Raw genomic sequence first — 24,720 nt, 5'->3', positions numbered from 1 at the left:
TTTTTTTTCCCTTTTTCTTTCAGTTGTTTATTTTCAAGCTCCAAAAGGGGTATTATTATAGAGACAGGAAAAATAACAACTGGAAAGCTGTTCTTATGGGGTAGTGACAGTGTCCCTTTAGGATGGAGAGGGCTGATGGCTGAGGAGGGAGCAGCAGCAGCTCCGGTGCAGGGACACGATGCACCCGGGACCCCCTCACCATGGGAGAGCTGCTCAGTGACAAACCCATGGCACCAGCTCAGACCCAGCCACTGGCTTTCTGAACCACATGCCAATCTGCTCTTTTATTTTCCCCACATACAGATCCCAAGTAAGCAATAAAACTCCCACTTAAGGCCAGGAGCCAAGGGATGCTGTGCAGGCTGTGGGTTGAGCGCCTGTGAAGCTGGACAGGCTTTTGCTCTCTAAAGAAACAGGAACCAGCTCCTTCAGAAGGTAAAATCTGTGTGTGCCCCCTCTCCAAACAGTGCTTTAAAGACTGATGATGTCCCTGCACCCAGGGGCTGCAGCGGAGGCCATGTGGGTCCTTACCCTGAGCCTGGCTCTGCACTGCAACCCCCTTGGCCACAGACAAGGAGTCAGCAGGACACAAAGCCAATCCCTGACCCCCGGGGCTGTGCTGGAGACAACCAGAGGCAGCACTGCAGTGTACAGGGAGCATGTTCCACATCCCAGCTCCTCTCAGAGGACCCAGGATGCTGTGCTGAGAGTGGACACAAAGCCGAGGGAGCTGGAACAAGCTGTCTACGGAAACCTCCCGAGAGCCAAGAGTTTTAATTTATTGTTATTTTTTTTTTTCTCTTTCTTGCTGTTTAAATGCTATTTGTTCCACGTGCGGTGGTCCCGTGGTGTCCTGCCGCTCCTGCTCTGCCCCCAGTGCACCCAGGGCGGTGGGACGGGGGTCGCTGTTCTTCGCGAGGTGTTTTTTGCTTCCACGATCACACGAACTGTAACAAGCTTTACAAGAAAACACTGGCAAGTCCCAAGGTTTGGCAGCAACCTTTTTCTGTGTGGGCCAAGGGCACGAGGCTATCCCATCCTCCTCCTCCATCATACATGTCCTTCAGCCTCTTCACCTTCAGCACCAGGAGTTTTTGGTTGTTTTTCACAAGCCGCCTTCTCCGCTGTTTTTTCCGCCCCAGTTTTGCTGGCTGCCTCCTGCCAAACAGCAAATAAAACACACTGAGTTGGAAACAGGAGAGGGAAGGGACAGGCAAGTGACAGAGATGCTGGGAATAGATACAGGCAGTTGAGCCTGGAAGGGGAGGCAAAATTGCCCCAACTCCCCTGTGCCCACTGAAGAGTGCAGCTCACACAGGAGGGTTCTGTTTTCTGGGAGAGGTTAAAGCTCATCAGCTCAGCCAGCTTTTGGGGAAGGGATGGGACCCCTGGGAATGATGTGACCCACCTCAAGAGAAGCAGGGCACTGACACAGAGTGAGCCTGGATGGATGGATGGATGGATGGATGGATGGATGGATGGATGGACGGATGGATAAGGAAGAGAGGGATGAGGAGGCAAGGCAGCAGTGTCAGAGTGGAGACACAGGACTGAGCCATGGGTGCAGCCCATCCAGAGGGTGCAGGAGAGGAGCACTCAGGCACAGGGAAGCCTTATGGCTGCTCCAGCAGTGACTGTCCCTGTCACAGCTGGCCACACAAGCCAACCACAGTGCCAGCAGCTGGCTGAGTCAGCCCCGCTCCCTGCCCAAGCGAGGTGCCCCAGCACATTGCTCCCCAGGGGCTGCACCAGTCACTTAATCCACAGCCTCAACCTCCAGACACCGGTTCAGAAGAGATTATACTAAAAATGACCCATGCAGATGGCTTGCAAAGCTGTGTCCTCTCTCATTACAGTACACCGGGTTTTGTTCAGTGGAATTTTGGATGAGAGCCTGTTCTGAAACAGCGATCTCTCTGCCCGAGCAGAGGAGCAGGTATTGCCTTACCAGCTTCAGGAAATCCATCCTATCATGTCTCAAAATACCCCTGCCAGAGATGGAATGATACTTCATTTTACTGGTGACCAGCAGTTCATCAACAGTCACCAGCTGGGAGCAGCAAAATTAAATACCAATGCCAGCCCCGTTATCAGCCCCTGTGAGCTCACACTGCAAATGCTTTTATTGATGATTGAGCACCTGGTGGCAGCCTCTGCATAAGAGAGACCAAGAAGTAAAACACTTCTCACTGCAGCAGGCTCGATCCTTCCATCCTCAACCTGATCTATAATTTAATTTGGTTTAACCCATCTCTTCTCATCACAAACCTGTCGAGCATCCCTCAGCACAACCCTAAAGCAACCCTAGATGGCCAAAAAGGAGCAACACTCACCTTTGCATCCCTCTCTGCAAACTTTGTGAACATGTTGGCATAGATCCTCCGGTCCCGCTCGTTGTGTTCCTTTGTTTTCTTCTGGCACACTGAGATCTGGGATTTCGCAGCTTTGTTCTGTGGATTCACTTCCAGCACTTTTTGAAAGTCACATTTTGCCAGCTCGAACTCGTTCATCAATAACCTGGCTTCACCCCTCCTGTACAAGCCTTTCTCATTGTCCTGGTCCAACCCCAGAGCCTGGAAACACACACAGGTCCCTGTTAACATCTCAGAGCGCTCCCAAGAGATGCCCTACAGCTGAAGCCTCAATAAATCTGTTAAAATTAGGACAAGGTGGCTTCAAATCTCCAGAGAACTTGCATCTTGCTCAACAAAAATTGCCTCATCTCCATCAGCAGTTGGCAGATCATTAATATAGTTTTATTACCTCTCCTTGCTTAAAATACCTCTGAGTGTGGCAGTCAGTGGGAGACAAACCCACAGGTAAGATCAGGTAAATGCTAAACCCAAGCCCTTTTGTTTCCCTGTTTTAGCAATGACATTATTTTCCTTTAGTAAAAGCCTCAGGCATGATTTACCTTTTATTAACACAAATATCCCACATATTTCCCATATACAAGATGCTTAAATCTAAGCCTTTTATAAAAAAATTCAGAGTTTCCTGACAAAGACAAGGTCAAAGATCTTTTAGGGACTGGCAAAGCCCCATCCCACCCCTTGGTGGACTTGGAGATCTGCTGCAGCTCCACAGAGCTTGCCTGTCTCACACCCAGAGCAGAACCCAGTGCCCAGCCCCAGCCTGGGCAGACCCAAACAGCATCCCAGGGTCGTCAGTCTACACAGATCCATTCACATGGATCTGGCTTTGGAAGAAAAGCTGCTGTAAATGCACGCCCAGGTGGATTTTGAACCCCAAAAGGCCCTTGTGGTCCTGCAGTCTCCGAGCACACAGCAGCCACAGGGGCCTCCAGGTGCAGAAGGGATGCCACCATCCCACTGCTGTTTGGAAATTCCTTCTTATATGACAAGAAACTTAAAAAAACCCCGCCAAACTCCCAATGAAAACTTGCAGGAGAAGAGGAGGCTCCATCCCCCAGGCTTGTGCAGCTCTACCTTGTCACAGCACTCGACAGCCTTGGCGTACTCTCGCAGCTTCAGGTAGCACATGGCCAGGTTGAGGAAGGCAGCCAGGAGGAAGGAGTCAGAGGCTTTGGACTCCTTTTCAGACAAGCCATACTCCATTTCCAGCCAGGACACAATCTTCCCATACTGAATCACTGCTTGCAGGTACTTCCCTTCCTGAAAGCAGCAAAGAAAAGGCTCAGTCTGCCCCTGGAATATCCTGTGAACAGGTGACAGGTGTAATTGAGGTGTTCAATAAATAAAGGAAAGGAGGAGGATCCCAACTCCTACAGAACCAGCAGGCTCTGGAAAAGCTGAGTCAGAACAGTGAGGAGCTGAGATGCCCCAGCTGGGAAGGGGAATGCAAAGCCCCTCAGCATTAGCCCTGGCCTGGCAAGGGTTGGATGTGCTGTCCTGCTCTGCAGGGAGCACACAGAGCCAAGCAATGCTGGGAAAGGAGGAGACATCTCAGAGAGCATCAAGGAGTGAGAAAAAGGCAGAGGGAGGGCAGGACTCGCCTTCCCCAGCACTATCTGGGGACACATGGCTTCTCTGACACTGATGGCTGCCAAATTCAGTCCCGACTCCCCTCCTCTGCCTCTGCCAGCCCCAAGATCACAAACCTTGAAGTACATCGTGCCTTTCTCCTTGACCACGGCTGCCTGCTCCAGCTTCTCCTTGGTGTCCATCTCCCATGACTCCTTGGCCTGCAAAGGAACACTTGGAGCACTCCCAGCACAGCAGAGCAGCCTCCCCTGCCCCAGTAGGACCATGCCACTCCCTGGGACAGCGTGGTCACACTCAGGGCTCATCAGGGCTGTCCCACAGAGTGTGGAGCCAGGTCCTGCCCCTGCTTTGGCCAGGGTGATGGGACAGGCAGGGGATCCATCCAGTGCAAATCCCATGGACTTCTCCTGCATCCCATCCCCAGCATTCTCATGGGCATAGCCAATCTCTGCAGGGCTGGCTGGACATATCAGCTTTTATCTTTGCAGCCCAGGGAAAAAAAAAAAGAGGAAAAAATGAGAAAAAAGGGGAAGAAAATAAAAGGAAAAGGAAAAAAAAAGGAGAGAAAAGGAGAGAAAAAGGAGGAAAAGGAGAAAAAAGGAGAAAAAAGAAAAGAGGAGAAAATAAGAGAAAAAGGGAGAAAAAATGAGGAAAAAGGAGGGGAAAATTGAGAAAAAGAAGAGGAAAAAAAAAGGAAAAAGAAAAAAATTAAAATAAGAAGAAAGTACAAAAGGACAAGGTTAGGAACAAATAAGAGACCCAGCCTTGGACCTCAGCCACAAGAATAAAACAAACCAACAGAGAAGAACAAATTAAGAACACGAAGCTCCTTGGTGACGTGTCCACTTCAGCAGGGGTTGGGCTGCAGACACGCCAGGGACAAAGGCTGGAGGCCACCCAGGCCCTGACATTCCTGTAACCCAGGGAGGGACTGGAGCACCTCTGCCCTCACCTTCTCAAAGCTCTTCAGGGTCACCTCGTACACCAGCTCTGCGTTCCCCTGGATGCCGTATTTCGGCTTCCCAGCCTCGCCAAAGCCGTACCTGCAGGGCAGGAAGAGGCACTCAGAGGAGGGAAAACCTTCCTTTTGGCAGTGCTTGGCCATAAATGCTGACCCAGGTTGCCACCCAAGGTCCATGCCCACAGCTTTCTAACATTTTGGGGCCAGGGTGATGTTATTCTCCATGAGCAAAGGTCCCTGTGGGTGTACAATGCATTATTATTGGGAATTATCCCTTCTGGCTGTATCGAAGCCATCTTTTTACACAGATTTCTCTCCAGCCCTGGTGATTTCCAGGGAGGCATTTTCATCTCAGACACCGGACTTGGATAAAGCCCTTTCACCTGATTTTTTTAAAGCACCTCAATATTCCTGTTTACACTCTTGCTGTTCCTGCTGCTGTTCTCTGAGGCTCTCCTGGAGAGTCCTATTTTCAGGATCACCATCTTCCACAAGTGCTGGAGGCTGAGACCCACCCAGCATCCCTGTGGAGATGCTCCTTACTGTGGGCTGAGGTAGAGGATGCAGTGCTCTCCCCTCTGCATCTTCTCCAGGGCCTTGTCAATGCCGATGGGGATGTCGTGGTCCTCCCCTTCGCCCACGACGAATTTCACATCCTTGCAGTCGAACCTGCGGCCGCCACAGAATCCCTCCAGGTGAACTGCAGAGGGGCAAGAGGGGCAGGATGGCACCCAGAGCCACCCAAACCTTGGAGAAAGGTGGGCTCCAAAGTGTCTTAGAAAGCATTTTATAAAACATCTCTCCCAAAACTCAGCAGAGCCTGGAAGGGGGAAGACACAGGGCTGGGGGCAGCCTGGAGAAGAGGGATGGGGAGGGCTTGGGAACGCTGCTGAAAAGCAAGGCAGGCATATCTCGTCTAACCAGGACCAAACAACAGATAAACATCGTGACTAATATGTTCCCCTCGTACTCAAGTGCACGAGTCAAGTCTTACTGGAACTGGATATTGCTCCTGGCACGGCGCCATGCAGAGTTTATCACGGTGACTACAAATCTTCTATACTGTGCTATACTGCCTTGACTCTTGCCTCGAAAACAAGGCCATGTTCTCCCAACTCTGAGAACTCAAAGTACAAGATAAACTTTTTTATTTTTAATCTTCAACCAGGAGCTGTGCTGTTCCAGCCCCAGACGCTGGCAGAAGCGCAGCCAGAGCGGACACTGGGTACCTGGCACATTCACCACCTGGCATTCCTGGCTGGCTTTCCCCAGCAAGATTATTCTTTATTTATTCAAACCTGAAGATGTTCCAGGCTTTGGGGATGCTTTTACAGCCCTTGCATTCTACTTGGAGGGTAAAAGGCATACACACATGCAGGCAGGCATCAAGTAAAAGCAATTTCACAAGGAACTCCTACATACTGTTAAAAAAAAAATAAAAGCCAAAACAAACAAACAACAAAAAAGCTTTTAAATAGAAAAAATTCACAACTGTGCTTAAAGGTTTTGCAGCCTGCAAAGACGTGAGCTTTATCTTTGCTTGTGGGGAGCAGAATGGAACCTGAGCTGCTGCAGGGCACTGAGCATCCTGCTGTGGTGGCAGGTGAGGGGCAGGACAAGCTGGGTACCAGAAACAGCCATGAGGGTCTGGGCTCTGCACAGGAGAGCTGCAGCCTGGGCTGAAGGAAATCTGTGTCCATCCCCTGCTCTGGGAGCTACAGAAGTCCTTAGGATGAGAGGCATGGACCAAGCCAGACCTGGCAGCCCCCAGTTCCAAGGGCAGGTCCAGCCCTTGGGCATTACACGCTGCCATAAGAGAACCCACGGATGGGTTCCTCACTGCAGGGACAGGACACCAGGCTCTGCCTTGTCACCCCACTCTGGCCACCAAAGCCACGCTGGGACTCAAGCAGAGGATGTTTAGGTTCTTGCCAGCTTCCTGGGATACATCCTGCATCCATCACCGGTGCACAGTGACCACAGGGCTCAGGCTGCTGTGAGCTCACCCAGCTTGGAATGAGGACAAAAAGCAAATCCAGCACCTCTGGGGACGACCTCTGGTTTTGCACTACCCAAAACCAAGCTGGCTGGTTTTTTAGGCACAGGAAATGTGGAAAACTCTGCCTAAAATACAGGTAGCCCGGCCACCCCACAGCACTGTGCCATCTCCCTGCACGTTCCTAGCGAGCACAGATCCATAATCCCTGACCCCAAAAGCAGCACTACAGCTCCCCCAGGTCCTGTGGTGGGAAGATCCCACTTTAAAACAGGATGCACAAGAGGATGTTGTGATCCTTCCTTCCAAGGATAGCTCCGCTCTGTTTTAATAGCGCAGAAAATACACGGAGCAAAGGGGGGAAAATCTCTGCTCGGGTTTCCAGGAGTGGGTCAGCTGGTTCAGCTGCTCTTGGATTACAGAGAAAAAAAAGTCACTGAAGGAACATCACTCCGGTTGCAGCTCTGACTTATTGTTCTCTCAGTGCCTGCAGCGATTTTGTTTTTGAAGAGCTGAGAACAGAGTGTACTGAGTGCGGCTGGCACACGAACTTGATGTGCTGACAGCAATTTGTACTCAGATTAAAAACGGAGAAGGAGGAGGGGTGGGGGGGGGAAAGGATGTAACAAAAGCTGGAATGCCAGATTTCAACTGCAGCACAGGTTTTAGGGACCAGAAGTGGGATTTAGGGTCTGTAAAACTTAAAGCCTATAAAGGAGGTACTTGCTCCTGGAAGCGTGGCTTCTTCCAGCCTAATTCCAGCACCTCCCAAAATACACAGCTGAGGTAAACCACCACAGCCTTGCCCCAGGGTGGACTGCTGTGTCCCCACAGCTGCTGTGCCACCCCCAGCACAGTGACCACCACTCAGACAGTAGAATGTGAGTCAAAAATCTCATTTTTCTTTAAAAGAGAGCCTCATTAGAAGAACCAGCCACTTAAAGCTGTGAGCTTTATAAGCTCTCACAGCTCAGATTCAATTTCTGTCACTAAAGGGACTTAAGGATCTATGTGTACAGGAGTTCTGGAATTAAGAAAAGAAAGTAAATGCCTCCCATTTGGAGCGAGCTCTGGGTGTGTCTGAGTGGTTGCTGGGAAGGAAAAAACCCAAAACCCCAGTCTGCCTTCCCCTGTCCAGCCCCATGAAATGTATGCTCCAAAAATGGGACCAGAAGAGGGAGATCCCAATGGGACAGGAGCTCCTCATGCTTCCATGCCAGCTGAGACCACCCCAGTCTCAGCAAACCCCTTGTAATAATTTCCTTCCCCCCACCATCAGCAGCCCTCTGGCCATAAGGGAAGGAAAAAGCCCCGTTCTGCAAGAGATGTGGTGAGACCCCCCAAAAATGCCATCAGCATTGGAACAAGGAGGCCAAAGAAAATGCTGAGTGCCTGAAATACTTAGCAAGTGATGAGGGAAGAAGGCCTGGCAACTGATGCTTTGGAGGCAAGGCAGAGCCAGGGGTTTTGGCAACTGGCACATCCCAGAGCACCCTGGACACTGCACTGGGGTGCAGAAGGGTCAGGGGAGACGGCAGAGCCCTGAAACCCTACGGGGATTTGCTTCTTCCATCCTCCCCCCAGCCGCTGCCTGAGCAGCTCCGAGGCTTTCCTGGGCTGCTGGTTTTCCTCCTGGCCCTGCAGGGCAGCAGCTCTGGCAGAGCCACCACAGGGGCTGGCCAAGGAGAGTTCAGAGGAGCATCCCCAGCTGCTCTCCATCCCATCTGGCCTCCGGATGGATGTAACTGCATCCCATGAGGATGCACGGCCACCTACAGCCTCTGCAGTGCCAGCAGCTCCTTGCCAGGGATCAGCTCAGGACAGGCTGATCCCTCCAGTTGTCCCTCAAGGGACCAGCACTCACTCTCCACGGTAGCACCTTCATTAGGGTTGGAGTAACCTTCTCCCTTCCTCTTGATCCTCCGGATTATTCCTCCATCCTCAAACAAGTCCTCGCCTTTGAAGTCAAGCAGCTCGACCTAAAAAATAATAAAGAAAAAGTGGGCAGAGCATAGGGAGGGGGAAAGGAGAAGAGAAAAACAACAGAAGAGCCACAAAGCAGCAGTTCATCCCCTGGCTGGAGAACCAAGCCAGCTAATTCTCTGTTCAGCTGACGAGCAGAAGTTGCCCATAAAACCCAGATCCAAACCACAGCATAAAACACGCAATTTATTAGAAACTGGGACACATCCAGTACCTGAAGCATAACACAAAGTAACAGCAAAAATAAGTTTATTGAACCTGTGAGGGTACAACACAGCTGCTGCTGCAAGATGCTGTGAAAGTCACCCAGCGTAGGCAGGAGCTTCCCCTTCATCCTCTGATGGGACCAGCTCTGACCCTCAGCTTAGTCCACACTCGACTTGGAAGGACTGAGCCTTAATTTAGGACAGACTCCCTCCTCCTGCCGTGTCCCAACAAGCCCTGCCCACTCTGTGCCAAAAACTTAACTTTCCTACCACCCCTCAGCACTAATGGTTTTTTAGCACCTGGAGGCATTTCCCAGCTGTTTTCTCCTTCCCATGTGCATGTTGAAACCAGGAATCTGCCCACTCCCCGCCCCAGCACCAGGACTCTCCTCAGCCGGAATTTCAGTCCCAGCCCTCCAGCTCAGACACACATTTCTGAGAAAGCCCTGGCAGCGGTTCCTGGAGCAGAGGGACACGTTTCAGGAATCCAAGCTGGTTTTTTTTTTGTTGTGGGTTTTTTTTGTTGTTGTTTGGGCTTTGCTTTATTATTATTATTATTATTATTAATTAATTTTTATTTCTGAGCTGGCTGGCAAGGCAGAAAGGGAGCGAGCTTGCTCATCCACACACCAGCTCACCAGCATTACTTGCCTCGAAAAAGAGGGTGGCATTGGAGGGGATTTTGGGGGCACTGCCAGCAGAGCCGTAGGCATACTCGGGTTTGCAGAGCAAGTAGCAGATCTCCCCCTTCTTCATGGTGGCCACCCCAATGTCCCATGCCTTGATTACCTGACCTAGGAGAAAGGAAGATGTCAGGCAAGAGGGAGCAACCTCCAGCAGCCCAGGAGAAAAACCAGCCTGGGTGTGGCAAGGATGGCACCCAAAAAAACCCCACATTCACAAGTGACTTAAAGCAGGGCTGACACTGTCAGGCTGTCCTGAAAAAGGGTCAGTTGATCCCCCCTCTCCAGGATGATCCCACCCTCCACCATCCCGTGGATGGACCCCCCTGGACCAGCTCACCCTTGCCCAGGCTGAAGATGAAGGGCTCGTTCCGATCGCGGCTGGAGTCAAATTTTTTCCCGTTGGCCAGTTTCCCTTTGTAGTGCACATAAACCTTGTCTCCAATCATGGGAGACTCATCTTCACTCCCAGGTCGCTTAATGATCTGAGAGAGAGAGAAACCACCCATGAGCTGGGGCCATGGGATAGCAAAGGATGCATGTGGAGAGGGAGAGAGACACACACACGCATTTACATAAAAATATATTTATACACGTGCATGCACACCCCAGTGCTGCCCTAACCAGCAGGAAGGCTCAGGGGGGATCTATTCAATTTGCCCCTTAATTTGCCCTTCATCAGCCCCTAAAAATAAATCTCAAACTGGAGCCACAGCAACAGAGCTGGACAGGGCTGGGAGCAGAGACCAGGCCATACTTGGTGGATAAAGGCCATGGTTCCAAACCTGCAGTGAATGCAGCTCCACTCGCTCTCTGTCCGTGCACATTTTACTCACAGGGGTGTGTCAGTTCACTACTCACTTCTTGTCAACACTTTTTTCTGAACGCTGCAGCCGGGAACAAGCAGTTCTCGAGCTGAGGATGGAGCAGGGGAGGATGCTATTCTTGGAGGAAAGGTCCTATTCAAGTGGAGAAGTGCAAGTGCTGGGGAGCAGAACTATCCAGAAACGGCCCTGAATATGAAAAAGGGGCTGTGGAGCAGACTGGATGACCTCAGTAATGTGCTCTTTCTAATGTTCGTGAGTCACATACAGAAATGCTTTGTGGATTTCCAGCTAATAATCTGATTAGGAACACAATAGCAGTGAAATCCACGGAGCAGCCTGGGCCCACCAGCCTCAACCACTGCTCCATCCTCCTTCACTCCAAGCGATGCTCATCCCCTTTGCCTTTAAAATGAAAGAACTCAATCCTACAGCCCTGGAACTGTGACCCCGAGGGCTGGGGATGCAGCCCAGCGAGGTGACCACGCACCCCAAAGCGCAGGAAGGCGGGACACTGTTGGCAGATCCCCCTTACCTTCAGAACCCCTCGGTCTTTGGACGGTGTGATGTCCTCCCCACGCTCGGCCAGAGCCGCTGCCTGCACCTCCCCTTCGCTCTTGGTGGCCTCATCAGTGGTCATGGTCTCCTTGGACCTGGGGGGACACAGCACACACCCCGTCAGCCTGGCAGGACCACAGGAGGTGGTGGAAGAGGAAAGGGTTTGTCACCCTGTGTGGAAAGACAATGCACAAGCAAGCATTTTCCCCCAAAATTAAAGCAAACCCAACACCAAAAGAATCCCAGCTATTTGGGTGGATAAAGAGAAAACTCACAGTAAGAATCTAAGGAACTGGGGGGTTTTTTGGGCAAACTGCTGGAGCACTGAGCTCCCAAATGTCACCACATGAGCAGCCAAGGTGCCAGAAAAGCCACGTTTTCCATTGAACACAGACTTTTTCCAATGGTTCCTGGTGAAAAAAAGAATTGCCTACGGTTTCAAAAACATATTTCCTGATGATTTCCTTCAGACCATGGGGCTATTTTGGTAGCTGCACTGCTGGGCGACACATCATCAAGGAAACATGTGACGGAGAATTAGAAAGCGATGGGGTTTTTAAGACATAAACCAGATCTATTAAAGCCACTCTAATTGCGAAACTTTCCCACAGTCTTCAGCGTGGAAGCTGATGTTAACCAGCAGGAGAAATCATTCATTTGGGGGATTCAAAAAGAGCAAAGAAAGGATGTTTTCAGCTCCAAGCACAGATAAGTCGCCCTGCGAGAAGAATTGCGTTCCTCGCACCCGGGTGGAAAGGGAAGGACTGGAGCCTGGCCCCCCCAGCACAGGAAGCCACCGAGACACAAAGAGCCCTGAAATGGAAGAAGCAAAGAGAAAAATAAGGGAACTACTTGTTGCAAGGCTCAATTATCACAGTCTTTGGGGTGATATTTAATGGGATTCTGCGTCTGCTCCCTTTCCTCTGCGCTGCTGAGGTTTCAGATGGGAACATCTTTTAAAAAAGCATTTAAAAAGCAAAGCAACGTGTGGTGAGACCCATTATCTCACAGGTATTTATCGGAAAATGTGCCTGGGTTACTTTGGAAGAAATGTTTGACAATATGGGTAGTGAAGCACTGGTTATCCAAAAAGGTGATGGATGCCCCATCCCTGGATGAGTTTGGACAGAGCCCTGAGCAACCTGGTCTGGTGGAAGTTGACCCTGCTCGTGGCGGGGGGGCTGGACTAGATGGCCTTTAAAGGTTCATTCCAATGCAAACCATTCCATGATTCAATGATTTGGGTGCTGGGATGGTCTCCAAGCCACCACAGTCCACACTGCCCTGCCACCACCATGGCCTTCCTCTCGGAGAGGAGTGAGGAGATGGTGGTGCCCATCCTGGCATGGCCATGGCATCGGCACTGGGGCTTCCCAGCACAGATCCTGCGTGGCACCAGAGACACAGCATCCACATCCCACTTATAAGGACCAGGAGAAGCCCAAAAATCAGGGAAGCTTGCCCAAGAATTGCCACCTCCTGGGACAGAACCTCCCCAGGTCCTCCAAGCAGCCACGGCTGGGATGCAGGAGACGGACAGGGAGGTGCTGGCTCCGGCTTGCCGGTTGCTAAATCCCACCAAGAGACATCTAAAAATACACCCTACGCATCCTTCTCATTATTTTTCTACGTAAGCAATTAGAGGAGTCATCCAGGGAAGCTGGCCAAGGCGGGCGGGAGGGGAGACGTTCTGCGTCAGCAGCAGTGGGAGGGATGGAGCCCACAAGACCCAGCTATTGAGATGTGGTCCACGTTATGAAAGAGCTCACGACTTCTCCGTCCAGCAAAAACGGCTCCAACTAGGTTAGAGAAAAGAGTGCACTGCTCCCACTTATCTCCCATTTGGAGCGACAGGAGGAGGCTGGCTCGAGGCCAAAATCCCAATTAATTTGAATCAAGCAGTTGTAGGGCAAAAAAAATATCTGCTGCTCCCTGAGGTTTAAATAGCGAGCAGGCAGGGATGACACTGAGAGCACAGCAAGCGTGCTGCTGGTGTCAGAGCCTGAATCTTCTTGTTTGCATACTCTGGATACAGGGAGGGCATTAATTCATTACCCTGTGCAAAAGCCCCTGGGTGTTTCTGATACCCCAAGCAGATCCTGCTTTCCCATTGCTGCTACTGCCCAAAGATTGATGTTGTAAGACTGTAAATGAAGCCAGGACAAACCATCCTCTCTCCCCTGAACATCCACACTGTTCCATTTCCCTGGGATATAAAAACGGATGGGTCAGAGAAGCACAGAAATAAATTTTAAAAATCCTTTTAATTTTACAATTCCCTCTCCACACAGGTGTTGCTGCCTCCCAACACAGAGAAATAGGTGAAAATTCAGAGGGGAGAATGGGATGCAGATGTCTGACCCTGGGCTGAGGACAGACAGGTATCACACATGCTAGGGTTTCACCAACCACACGATCCCCAGCCACGTTTCCTAGAAATCGGCATACCGGGAATTTGCCGGCTCCAAATGGAAACTTCATGTTGCAGATCCCTCCCAGAGGCTCGCAGGAGGGGAAAGGGACGGGGAAGAGCAAGGCTGGGCAGGGTTTTGAGGGGTCTCACCTTGCCACCATGCAATGGTTGGAGAAGGCTCGAAGGTCCAGGGGGAGTCCAGGCCCAGAGACACAGCGGGGAAATTCCTGGTAAGAAGAGGAGGGGACAAAAAAAAGAAAAATATTAAAAAACCACATGTGCTTTATTCTAAAACAGGATTTCAGGATTGAAGAAGAAGGCAGACCAGAGCAGTTTGGAGCCACAGATCATGCTCCACCATGGTCAGAGAGAGGTGATGAAGATTGTGGCCAAAACCTGTTTTGACTCGCTGTTTCCACAAAAAGCATCTTACCATCAGCTGTAAAAAAACCCAGATCAAGGCTACATCCTGTCCAGTTGTTTCACTGGGATGAAAATTAATGGGGTGAAAAAATAAGAGTCGGCTGCTCTGGGGTTTGTTTTTTAAGACCCACTTAGCACAAAGCACTTTCACTTCCACGGCACCACAACAGCCCTAAAAGATCGGATTGCAACACAGGAGGGAGTTCCTTGAAAACGCAAAGGTCAGGCTTAAAAACAACAAATCTGAAAGCACAGCAGGGGGATGTGGGGCCCTGGATCCTGGTGATCATTGCCCCAAATCCCAGCCCTTCGAGCTGGGCAGCAGCACAGGGCTGCACACGCATCCTCCAGCCCCAGCACAGACTGATAACGAAGAATAACCCAATTAGTGCAGCAGCTGATTCTCTCCACTGTCCCCCTTCCATCACAAGAGCTACTTTTTTCTAATAAAATCCCTTCCTGCTGACCAAGCTGTGCCTGTGCAGCAGGAAAGGGAAGACCAGAACAGTGATTTTTCCTTGATGAGGGTGTTTTAAGACACCTCAGCTCCAGCCTGCTGAGCAGAGACCCAGGAAGATGACGGTAATGAGTTAAAATTGGGATTTCTAACAAAATACGACCTTCTTAAGACAGACAAGCAGCTCCACATAATCCTCAGCTGCATCCCAACACATCAGGATATACCCAGACATCGAGTGCCATTTCTCACACTCATACATCACAGTTCATTAATATTTTTTTCTTTTTTTTTTCCTTTTTTTTAACCCTGGCCACTTGACTTTCTCCCCCTCCTTCAAAACAAACAGGGAAGCCATAAAATTGAAACTGTTGTTCACCAACTAAGAACTGCCATGGATCAATTTACTTCCTAGCGTGCACGTTGTGCAAGCGGCCAACACCCTGGCGGGCCAGGCATGGCAACTTCTATTCAAACAAAAAACCAAAATGCAAACAGAGCTGCTTTAATTGCCCAGCACCCTGACAAGCCCCCGTGGCACCCAGGGTGAGCCCTGATTCACCAGGGACCGAAGCACAATCCCTGGGCTCCTTTATCCATGGCCAGTCCCCGCTGCAGGGTGAACTCCAGGGAGACCCTGGTGCTAAAACAGTGCCACCTCACTCCATGGAGACACCTCAGGGAGGGATGCAGTCCCTGATCATCTCCCAAAAACCAGGAGGTTTCTGCCTATTACCAGAAAAGCAGCAACAAGGGAAGGTTTTAAAACAATTAAGAGAATAACAAAGTGAGAAAAGAAAACGACTGCATGCAGCCAACTTAAACACAGCGGTGGATGTTCCCATCACACTTGCTTAATCATTCTGCCTAGCTAATATTTTTAAGCTTCTGAAATGGTTTTATTTAGGATTCAAGTCATAACTAATTTATTTTTTTTTCAAATATGTGCAATAAGAGGCTGTTCCTCAGCTGCAGCGAGAGGAACAAGTGAGCAGGATGGGTCACTAACCCCTGCCAGAATAAATATCTCAGGCCAAAGCAAGATGGGTTCAGTCTCTCTGCATCCCCTGGAGTGAGGTGAACACGCCCGTGCCAGCAACACACAAAAGACTTTCAGAGAGGAGTGGTTTTAACCCCCCAGTTTACAATATAAACCCATTAAAAATAATCTGCCTCTTTTGCTGGTTTTCTAGCGAGGAAATGCTCACTTGGTGGTTTTCCCAGGCTGCTTCAAAATAAAAATAAAAAAAAATCAGAGGGATAAAGCTCCTCTGAACTCTCTCGTGAGCAGCCTGTGGTCCATCCTCTCCAGAGTGGGTACCCAGAGACACAGCGCCCTCCACTTTCATGTAAAAGGGAATAAAAAACCAAAAACCAGCGTTTTCTTTTCTCCCTCCCTTATTTTGAAGGACAAACTTACACTGGGGAAAGCAAAATCCACAGACTTTTATGGGTAGCTGCTGTCCCCAGGGGAGAAGGTGCCAGGGGCAGGACGAGGTTGAGGATTTTACACACGGATGCTCGGCAGCTCCTTTCCCACGTGCCCCCAAAGCCATCCCAGCAAGGATTTCAGCTGCTTCCAGCACAAAAATCACAGCAAGCCTCTGCCAAAAGAAGAGATCCTCAAAACACTGGAAAAACCAGGAATGCCCAAAGCTTTTGCTCTGCATCAGCAGGGAGAGGCACCAGCCTGCACCCATCCTGCTCCTGAGAGGCTGACACAGCTTTTGATGATGGCTAAAACAAAATAAATAAAGAAATATAGTAATGTTAAGTGTATAAACAGCTGTTCCACACCAGCCTGAGCTTCCTGGGAGATGCCTGGCAGGGGGGCCAAGCATCCTACCAAGCTCAGAGGCCGTTATATAGAGACACGTAACGGTGGGGAATGCAATGTCCTAAAGCTTTCATAAATTGGGATTATGTAACTGGACAGGAGAAAAATACAATGATATAGCCAAGCAGGTTATATAAACCATCTGTAAAATGTGAGAAAGTACTTGACATCCCACTACCCACTCCTTGGCACCCTCTCACTGGGTTTTCTGCCACCAAAAATGAGCGGGCTCCTTTCAGTTGTGTCTTCTCCCCTGGTCAAAACAACCAGGGAGAACAGAGCAACCGGGCTTTTTGGAATTAAATATTGCACCTCTGGCTGTTAAATGGGAAGTTTCCCTCCCCATACAGCACCAAGTGAAGTCCAAGCCCTCCACAGGCAACTCGGAGCAGCCTCCTGGCAGCAGCTACACCAATGCTGAGCAAATCAAACTTCAACTGACAGCTTGGGGGGGACTAAAATAAACACAGAATGGGAATAAACAAGAAACTCCTTGTTTGCCAATTCTGTTTTAATTTAGCTTTTCTCCGGAATAAATGCCGCAATTAAACTTGGATTTATTTAATTTTTTTTTTTTCCTTCCTTAAAGGAATATTTTTTTTCCTTCCATCTCATTGCTCGCAACAGATTTGGGGTTTTCTCCAAGCAGCTTGCAGCCAGGTGACCCCTGGCAGTGGGAATGCTGTGTTTAATGATTTATCCCCACACACAAGGTCTCAGCAGCACCTCGAGCATCCCAGAGCCAGATCCCAAGGCGGGGATCCCTGGCTCAGCATCCAGTGCTGCCACCAGCAGCTCTGGCACCCAGAAATAACTCAGCACCCAAGACCATCTGCACCAGGGGCCTATAAGTGCCGAATTATTTTGGGCAAACAGCAATTCCCGGCACATTGTGAAACACCAGCCTGCTCCGGTGCCAAATGAGGATTTCTTGGAGAGGGAGAGGAAGCGTCACAAGAGGACAAACTGCAGGAGGGGAGCGGGCTGGCCGCTGCCATCGCTGGGGATGCTGTGAGGGGGCAGGAGGAGCAGAGGACACTGTGGCTTTGGGGACAATGCTGCACCAGCAGCAGGTCACCCCTGCCAGCCACAGGGTGAGAACAGGCACTGACACACACGTGTGCACAGGCACACACTGGTGAGCATCACCTGAGGGTGGGGAGGGAGGCTGTATCCCACCGGGGCTCCTTGCTGGGATGGTGTCACATCCCAGGAATGATGCTCTTTGCCAGGCAGTGCCTCCCAGAGCTCGTTTCATTAAGTGGTTAAATTTAATGTAAATCAAAAAGGACTTGAAATGAGAATATTTTTCAATGGAAGAGCAACGCTGCTGTTTACAAAATGGGACGCTGCAGGTAGAAGATGATTTAACTGCAGTCCCTCACCATCCCAACTCTTCACTTCTGACAGTTACTTTACTATTATTTTCCTAATTTTCCAACACACTCGCTTGCAAAATCAGAAATCCTTACTAATCACAGTTACTAGTTATGGAAAAAGCCTGTCAGCTGCATGACAAACAAGTTATATGAACAACTGGTACGTTAGAGCACTCGTGGCCACTTCTTTACACCCACAAGCACAGAGCATTAAAATAAAAAAAGAGCCCTTGCTAGGTAGTTTCCATTTCCCTGTGATGTGCACAAGATCAGTAGGAGCTTCACAGCTCCCTCAAGGGGCTGCAACAACTTTATATAAATTCATGTAACTAAGAGTGACTATAAAATAAGATGGATATAAAATAGCACAAAAGCAGAAGTAACTGAGGACAAACTATTCTACAAACAGTTTACAAAATATTTTTCCCTTGAGCCAGTCTGGGAGCTGCAGCCAGACCGAGGAGGTCTCGGTGCTGAGCATCTCAAACCTTCCAGCAAACTTTCTCCTTCTGCAAGCAGGTAATTAATTAAAACACACGTAACTACACAGCAGTGATGTTCCTGAGGGATGCAGTTTGCTTTTTACTCAGGAATTATCCTTATTTTTTGGCTCATCCCAGCAGGAAGGTTATCTAATAGTGCTGGGAGAGGACCTCAGCGTGACAGAAGAGTGTGCTGGGCGAACACAAATGAGGTTATTTGCATTTATTTTTTTAAAAAAGAACAAGAAAAAATAATTGCATGAGCAATTATCCTTGCAGACATCTCTGTTCAGAGCAGGATGGGCACCACGAGCAGCCTGTACCATGCCAACCTTCCCCACTGGACCCCCTGCATCCTCCAGGCCCAGAGCCACCAGTGAGGCCACGTGCTGTCACCCCTCCCTGTGCATTTCAGCAGAAGAGAAAACTTCTTCACTGACTCCCCAGAAATCTGCTGGGGACTTTTTTCCATGCCACCACATATTTTCCACAGCACAAGCCCCACCTGCTCCATCACCCAAGCTCTCAGAAAAGTCCTCGGCCACCCCTTCCTCCACCAGCACCCCTGGTGGGGTACCCAGCTCCATCACACCCTTTCCTCATCCTCCTGCACCCCACAGGGTGCTGCCATCACCCACCAAGCTGGGAGTGATGACCAGCACCCCTTCAAGGACCAGCAACCCACCCAGGACCCCACCATCCCACCCCTGTGCTGCGAAACTCCAGCACCATCTGGATTCCTGCTTAGCCCCACACTCCTGGTTAACCCCTTGTGGACGTTGTTCCCTCTCTGCCAGGGATGTTTCTGTCCCCTCCCCAGCAATTTTGTCCCATTTCCAGAGTACCAGGCTGGAAATACAACCCAAGTGTCTTTGAGTTGCAGCACTGCCACCCAAATCAAAGCCACAGCACCTTGGGAAAGGCAGCCCTTAAAAGCCAGAGACAGGCTCTGCCAGACGTATTTAATGATTTTCTTCTCCCTAGACCTTCAACAGGACGGGCGAGGAGGCAGGAGGGAGGCAGCTTTCTCATGTTTTAAAGGAAGGAGCAATTTGTGCTTTCAACTTTTTTAACTTTCAGTGCCAGTTCCCAGGTTGGCTTTGATACCCCAGAGATGTCCTCAAACCCACTTCAAGTTTAATAGCTCATTAGGGTGAGACACTATTTAAACTCTATCTTTAAAAACATAAAGTATCAGATCCTGGCTTGCTGCTTCTTTTTTTTTCTTTCTTTCTTTTATTTTCTTTTTTATAAATTTCATTTTTAAGGGTATTTTTATTTTTTGCACCGGCACAGTGAGGACAGAAGAGCGGTGCAGCATTGGAGCCTCAGCTGGAAGCTGCAGCCTGGGGACACACCGATGACAGACGTGTCTCCCACGAGTTCCTACAGCCCATTGTGTAAAATACAGTTTCCTGAGAAGAGCAAGCTCACTCGAACGTGCATTTTAAAAACAGAAGCTCTGAAAGAGTTTTTATGCCCGGAGAGGAGGGAAAAATCGCAGACGCTTAAAAAAATCACATTTACCTTGTGCAACCACTTCTACCTGCTGCCAAAGGCTCTGTAGAGTGATGCACACACCCTGCGGGGTCTCTGTGGTAGGTGGTGTCAAAAGAAACGCTTCGGCTGCTCCCGGGAGCCTCGGATGGGGAGGACAAGTGGGGAAAAGAAAAATCCCCTCCGGCGAGCAGCATCCCGGGATGTCCGGGAGCATCCCAGTGCCCCAGCACCGCCCGGGCACCGCCGCGCGAGCTCCTCCCGGGCATCACTGGGGGGGCTCCATGGGGCAGGAACCCCGCTCCTATCCTCACCCCACAGCATCCACAGAGGCCACCATCTCCTTCCGAACGCCCCAGCCCCACGCGGGACCCCGATGTCCGCAACAGATCCCCCGGCGCGGTCCATCAGCCCCGCGCTCGCCCGTCCCCAGCCCCACGCTGCCCCACGCTCCCGGCACCCCCCTGACCCACGGCACTTCTCCAGCCCCCCACAGCCCCCCACAGCCCCCCACAGGGCACCCCGACCCCGCGGGACCCACCTGTCGCTGGGGCTGTCGCCGCTGCCGCCGCCGCCCGGCTCCGAGTGCTCCGCGCGCCCGCCCGCCCGGGCCGCCCCGCCCGGTGCCCGCGGTCCCGCCCCTCCCGTGTCTCATTGGCTGTGCCGCCTGCCCGTCTCGGTTTCCGTATTTCTATTGGCTGAGGTGGTGGAGGTATGCAAATCAAGCGCTGTGCCCGCCCCCGGCCGCGCGGTCCGCGCGCACTCGGCGGGGCGGCAGCGGCGGGGCCGGGCGGGAGTGGGGACAGGGAACAGGGAACAGGGAACAGGGAACAGGGAACAGGGAACAGGGGAGTGGGGACAGGGGACAGGGAACAGGGAACAGGGAACAGGGAACAGGGAACAGGGAACAGGGGAGTGGGGACTGGGGACTGGGGACAGGGGACAGGGGAGTGGGGACAGGGGACAGGGGACAGCGGACAGGGGACAGGGGACATGGAGTGGGGACAGGGGACTGGGGACAGGGGACAGGGGACTGGGGACAGCGGACTGGGGACTGGGGACAGGGGACTGGGGAGTGGGGAGTGGGGACAGGGGAGTGGGGAGTGGGGACAGCGGACAGGGGACAGGGGACAGGGGAGTGGGGACAGAGAACAGCGGACAGGGGACAGCGGACTGGGGACAGGGGACTGGGGACAGGGGACTGGGGACAGGGGACTGGGGACTGGGGACAGCGGACTGGGGACAGGGGACAGGGGACAGGGGACAGGGGAGTGGGGACGGGACAGGGGACAGCGGACAGGGGACAGGGGACAGGGGACTGGGGACAGCGGACAGGGGACAGGGGACTGGGGACAGGGGACAGGGGACAGAGGAGTGGGGACAGGGGACAGGGGACTGGGGACAGGGGACAGGGGACAGGGGACAGGGGACTGGGGACATGGAAGTGGGGACAGCGGACAGGGGACAGCGGACTGGGGACAGCGGACAGGGGACAGGGGACAGGGGACAGGGGACAGGGGACTGGGGACAGGGGACAGCGGACAGGGGACAGGGGACTGCCCGGCCCTGGGAGGTGCCCCGGGGTGTTTGGACCCCGGGCAATGCCCCGGGGGCTCAGCTCCATGCCGTGCTGCGAGAACACCCCGGCCACGCGCAGTGCTCCTCAGTCCCCGGGCTGTCCCCCAGCCCTCGGCTTCATGCAACCCCCGCAGGGACACCCCAGCCCCAGAGGTGCCCTGGCCGCCCCCCTGCAACGCCCCAAGGGTACCCCAACCCCTGCCAGCTCCTCCGGGTGTGTTACAGGAAACACCGCGCGGCAGAGTGAAAAATTGCCTCATAGTTGGGGACAGAGAGATGTGGGTTTGGAGGACACAGCAACAGCTGGAACACGCAGAAATGTTCCAGTTCGGAATGGAGGAAATAAGATTTTTTGTCAAGAGCTGCCCCAAAATACCCCCCGAGATAAGAAATCAGTGCTTTTGCGATTAAACACCTCATCGCTGCTCATACATGTTCAGCTCGCTGCAGCTCCTGAGCCAAGAGGGGCAAAAAAAAGTTTGGGGCAGATTTAAATCGGGACATCTCCGAGTGCTTTTATAAATTGGTCATTTTTTACCAGGTCTGTGGTGTAACGAGTGCCTGCAGCTCCCAACCTGCGCGCTGATTCCCACCTGTTGATCCGATAAAACCCTCAGGGCAAAGCTGAAGGCAGCACTGCGTTGGTGGGTGCTTTCTCACAGGTCTGCTCATTATGCTGAGTTCGATTTCCCCAGCTGTAATTTAGACACTGATGTCACTCATCAGAAATACAGAGTGAAATTAAAGCCCACTTTAGAAAAGAAAAAAAAAATTGTTTTCATGGCATTTAGTTTTTCCCTCTCTAAAATAACCCAGATGAATCTTACATTTTTGGTTTTAAACATTTCCCTCCCGGCTTTAAATTTCCAAGAGCTTTAAATATTCATTTACAAAAAAAAAAAAAAAAAAAAAAAAAAAAAAAAAAAAAAGTGGGTTTGCAATATCAGGAAACCCCACAGCTTAATTCCACCAGGCCTCTGAGATAACACCAAGGCCCTGAAAAAAACCCGTGGAACCAATGGCAGCAATGAGGAGGGTTCAGCCTGGTTTGTCCTTGCACTACAAAAATGGTAAATTTGTTTGTTTGTATAGGAAAAAAAAAACCAAAAAATACATGGGAAGAAAGCATCAGAGTTGCTTTTTTAAAGGATAAAAGACATCTTCCAAATCACTGCTATACCAATGCCAGACCCCTCAGCTCGCTCTGCTTTCTTGGGTGGGGAGATGTCCTAAACCTTCCACTTGCCCGGTGCTGGGGTCTGCCCCGTTCACCCCCATCCCTGTAACACAACCTGGAGGAAATCTGCTCCAGAAATAATCCTGTTCGGCTTTGTGACGCCTGCCAGGGGTACTGCTTGTTCCCCCTCGCCCTCCAGCTGGCCACACATGTCCTGCCCCAGCCCTGAGCCCAGCCCCAAAAGGACAGCGAGCCTTGAGGAAAGTCTGGAAGCAGGGAGCAAAGCCAAGGAACCTGCCCTGCCTCGTGCTGGCTGCCGAGCACCTTGTGTGAGGTGAGAGCAGCTTTCCTGAAAGAGAGAGAGAAAAAAAATAAAATAAAGCAGGGGATATTTTTATTCATCCTTCTCTTCTTCTAAAAATAACCAGCGTTAATCTGCCTCGAGAGCACGGGGAGGAGAGGAGTCCCTCCACCTTGGCTGCACAGTGAAGAGCCACATCAGTGAACCTCCTGAGAGTGGAGGAAATGGGTTTTCTCTCGGTTCCCTTTTGTGTGTGGCAGCACAAATCGATGGTCCCGGGCCAGGGATGCTCCCCTTCCCGGGGGGATCAAACCCACCCTTCCCCCCAGAACCCAGCTACCCGCTGCCCATTTTGGGGATCAAAGCAGCTTTTTTTGCAGCCTGACAATGCCGTGGCTTCACCCACCCTCACCCCGCGGCGTGTGCACCCCTCCGAGGGCCCCGTTTGTCGCTGGCACCGGGAGTTCAGCGTGGCAAGAGCCTGGTGCAGTGGTCGTGGGAAGTTGTGTGTTTACGGGAGGTGCAGCCTGTGGTTGCACAACAGGCGGCAGAGTACAGGAGAACACCGTGTCCTTGCCACTGGCTGTAGGTGCAGCTGCACTGCCAGCAGGAATGGACGGACCGTGGGGACACGCGGACATGGGGAGATGGGGCCGTAGGGCAAGACCACTTGCTTGGCATGAGGACACTTGACCCCGGGGATGCAGAGCAGCTGGAAACCGCTTTCTGTATGAAACTCCCCCTGAAATCTTCCTGGCGGAAAGGCCGGGGGAGGGACGCTGGGTGTAGTCGTGGAATGACCGCCCAGACCCAGCCTGGGGCAATCCCTCCGGTCCCTCCCGAGGCAGCCGCAGCCTCCCCCTCTCTGCCTGGACTCACGGCTCCCACCATGACTTTTTAACAGCAGAGGGGCCAACGCATCCCCCGCACATGGGGGGACCCCCAGAGCAGTCCCTGCTCCATCACAGGCCTGATCCTGCCCTGTCCTGCCGCGTGGCCAGGGCCGTCTCTTTCCCAGTGCATTTCCAATCCATAAATTACCAGATTGTGACCCAAACCCCGGTCCCTGTTGCTAAAAACCCCTCAAGCCAGCAGGCAGGGGCACCTCCCTCCAGAGGCTTTACTGGGACTAGATCCATCCCTGCGTCCCCATCTTCCTCATGCCGCTTCCTTCCAGACACCGGGGACAGCTTTTACCGGCTGAAAGGACACAAATATTTTCCCAGATTTTTTCCCCCCGGAGGAAATGGGGGAAATCGCTGCCTTCCCCGGGTGGCAATGTGCAGCAGAGAGGTGGACAGAGCCCAGGGCTCCCCCAGCCCTGCCGGAGATCCAGCCCCACACGAGTAAGGGCAGGATGCAGCAGCGGGGCCGGAGCAGGGAGGATAAATAAAGTCCGGCTTTGCCGTCCTGGCTTGTGGCCACTTCTAACACAAAGTACATTCCGGTCTGGACGTAACGAACTGTACCAGCCTCCGCCGGGGAGGGCGGATGGCTGGGGGTGGCTGGGGCTCCCCGCCCGCCCCGCTCCAGCGGGGGTGTCAGGGTGGGGGTGCGAGCTGGCACCTCTGCCCCGGGCTGGGCGCAGGGGCGACGGGGGGGCTCAATCCCGCCCAGGGCGCTCAGCAGCGAGGCTGTGCCCTGCCATGGAGATGCTCCTGCCAGAGGGATCGGAAGCCCAAAAACGCCTGGAGATCCCCACCGGGTCTCCCAACACTTGCGGGGCGCCCAGGGAGCCCCGGGTTGGGGGCACGCCCGGCAGGGACGTGCCCAGGGCGTGACTCAGGCCAGCGCTACGGCTGCGCCCCACGAAGCCCCGCCGGCGGCTCCCGGGGCTTCGTCCCCCGTCGCAGCTTCTCCAGCCCGGGAGCCGCAGCCCGGGAGCCCGGAGGAGCCGCCGGGGCCGGACCGGGCCGTGCCCCTGCCGGGAGCTGCACCGGGCGGGCGCGGTGCCAGGCGCCCGGCGTGGGGACGCGATGTACCGGCCGCGGGAGCGCCGG

The 24,720-nt window shown here is 52.3% G+C and overlaps 1 protein-coding gene across 2 annotated transcripts; it reads right to left on the bottom strand.

Moving 5' to 3' along the window:
- FKBP5 (FKBP prolyl isomerase 5) lies at positions 1-20,279 on the bottom strand. Of its 2 annotated transcripts, none has more exons than XM_068996089.1 (12): positions 20,206-20,279; positions 13,740-13,816; positions 11,154-11,271; positions 10,135-10,279; positions 9,763-9,905; positions 8,787-8,901; positions 5,470-5,626; positions 4,918-5,008; positions 4,082-4,165; positions 3,450-3,635; positions 2,334-2,573; positions 1-1,158 (listed from the first exon to the last, which is right to left on the bottom strand). In XM_068996089.1, exons 2-12 carry the CDS (start codon positions 13,748-13,750, stop codon positions 1,051-1,053), a joined length of 1,398 nt encoding a protein of 465 aa, XP_068852190.1. In that variant the 5' UTR covers positions 13,751-13,816; positions 20,206-20,279; the 3' UTR covers positions 1-1,050. The 2 variants fall into 2 exon arrangements, with proteins under 2 accessions (XP_068852190.1, XP_068852191.1); XM_068996090.1 differs by lacking the exon at positions 20,206-20,279 and adding an exon at positions 15,890-15,911.
- Between the last annotated feature and the right edge of the window lie 4,441 nt (positions 20,280-24,720).

This window comes from Aphelocoma coerulescens, chromosome 26, assembly GCF_041296385.1.
Source record: "Aphelocoma coerulescens isolate FSJ_1873_10779 chromosome 26, UR_Acoe_1.0, whole genome shotgun sequence".
Lineage (NCBI taxonomy): Eukaryota > Metazoa > Chordata > Aves > Passeriformes > Corvidae > Aphelocoma > Aphelocoma coerulescens.
The sequence above is the reverse complement of the archived record's forward strand: the minus strand, read 5'-3'. Positions and strand labels throughout refer to the sequence as shown.

Excerpts from the sequence above, each read along its gene's own strand:
- FKBP5 (XM_068996089.1), bottom strand. Across the intron at positions 5,627-8,786 it reads TGAAGGTGCTACCGTGGAGA|TTCACCTGGAGGGATTCTGT; the intron begins GTGAGTGCTGGT and ends GCCCCTCTGCAG. Across the intron at positions 2,574-3,449 it reads CTGTCGAGTGCTGTGACAAG|GCTCTGGGGTTGGACCAGGA; the intron begins GTAGAGCTGCAC and ends GTGTGTTTCCAG.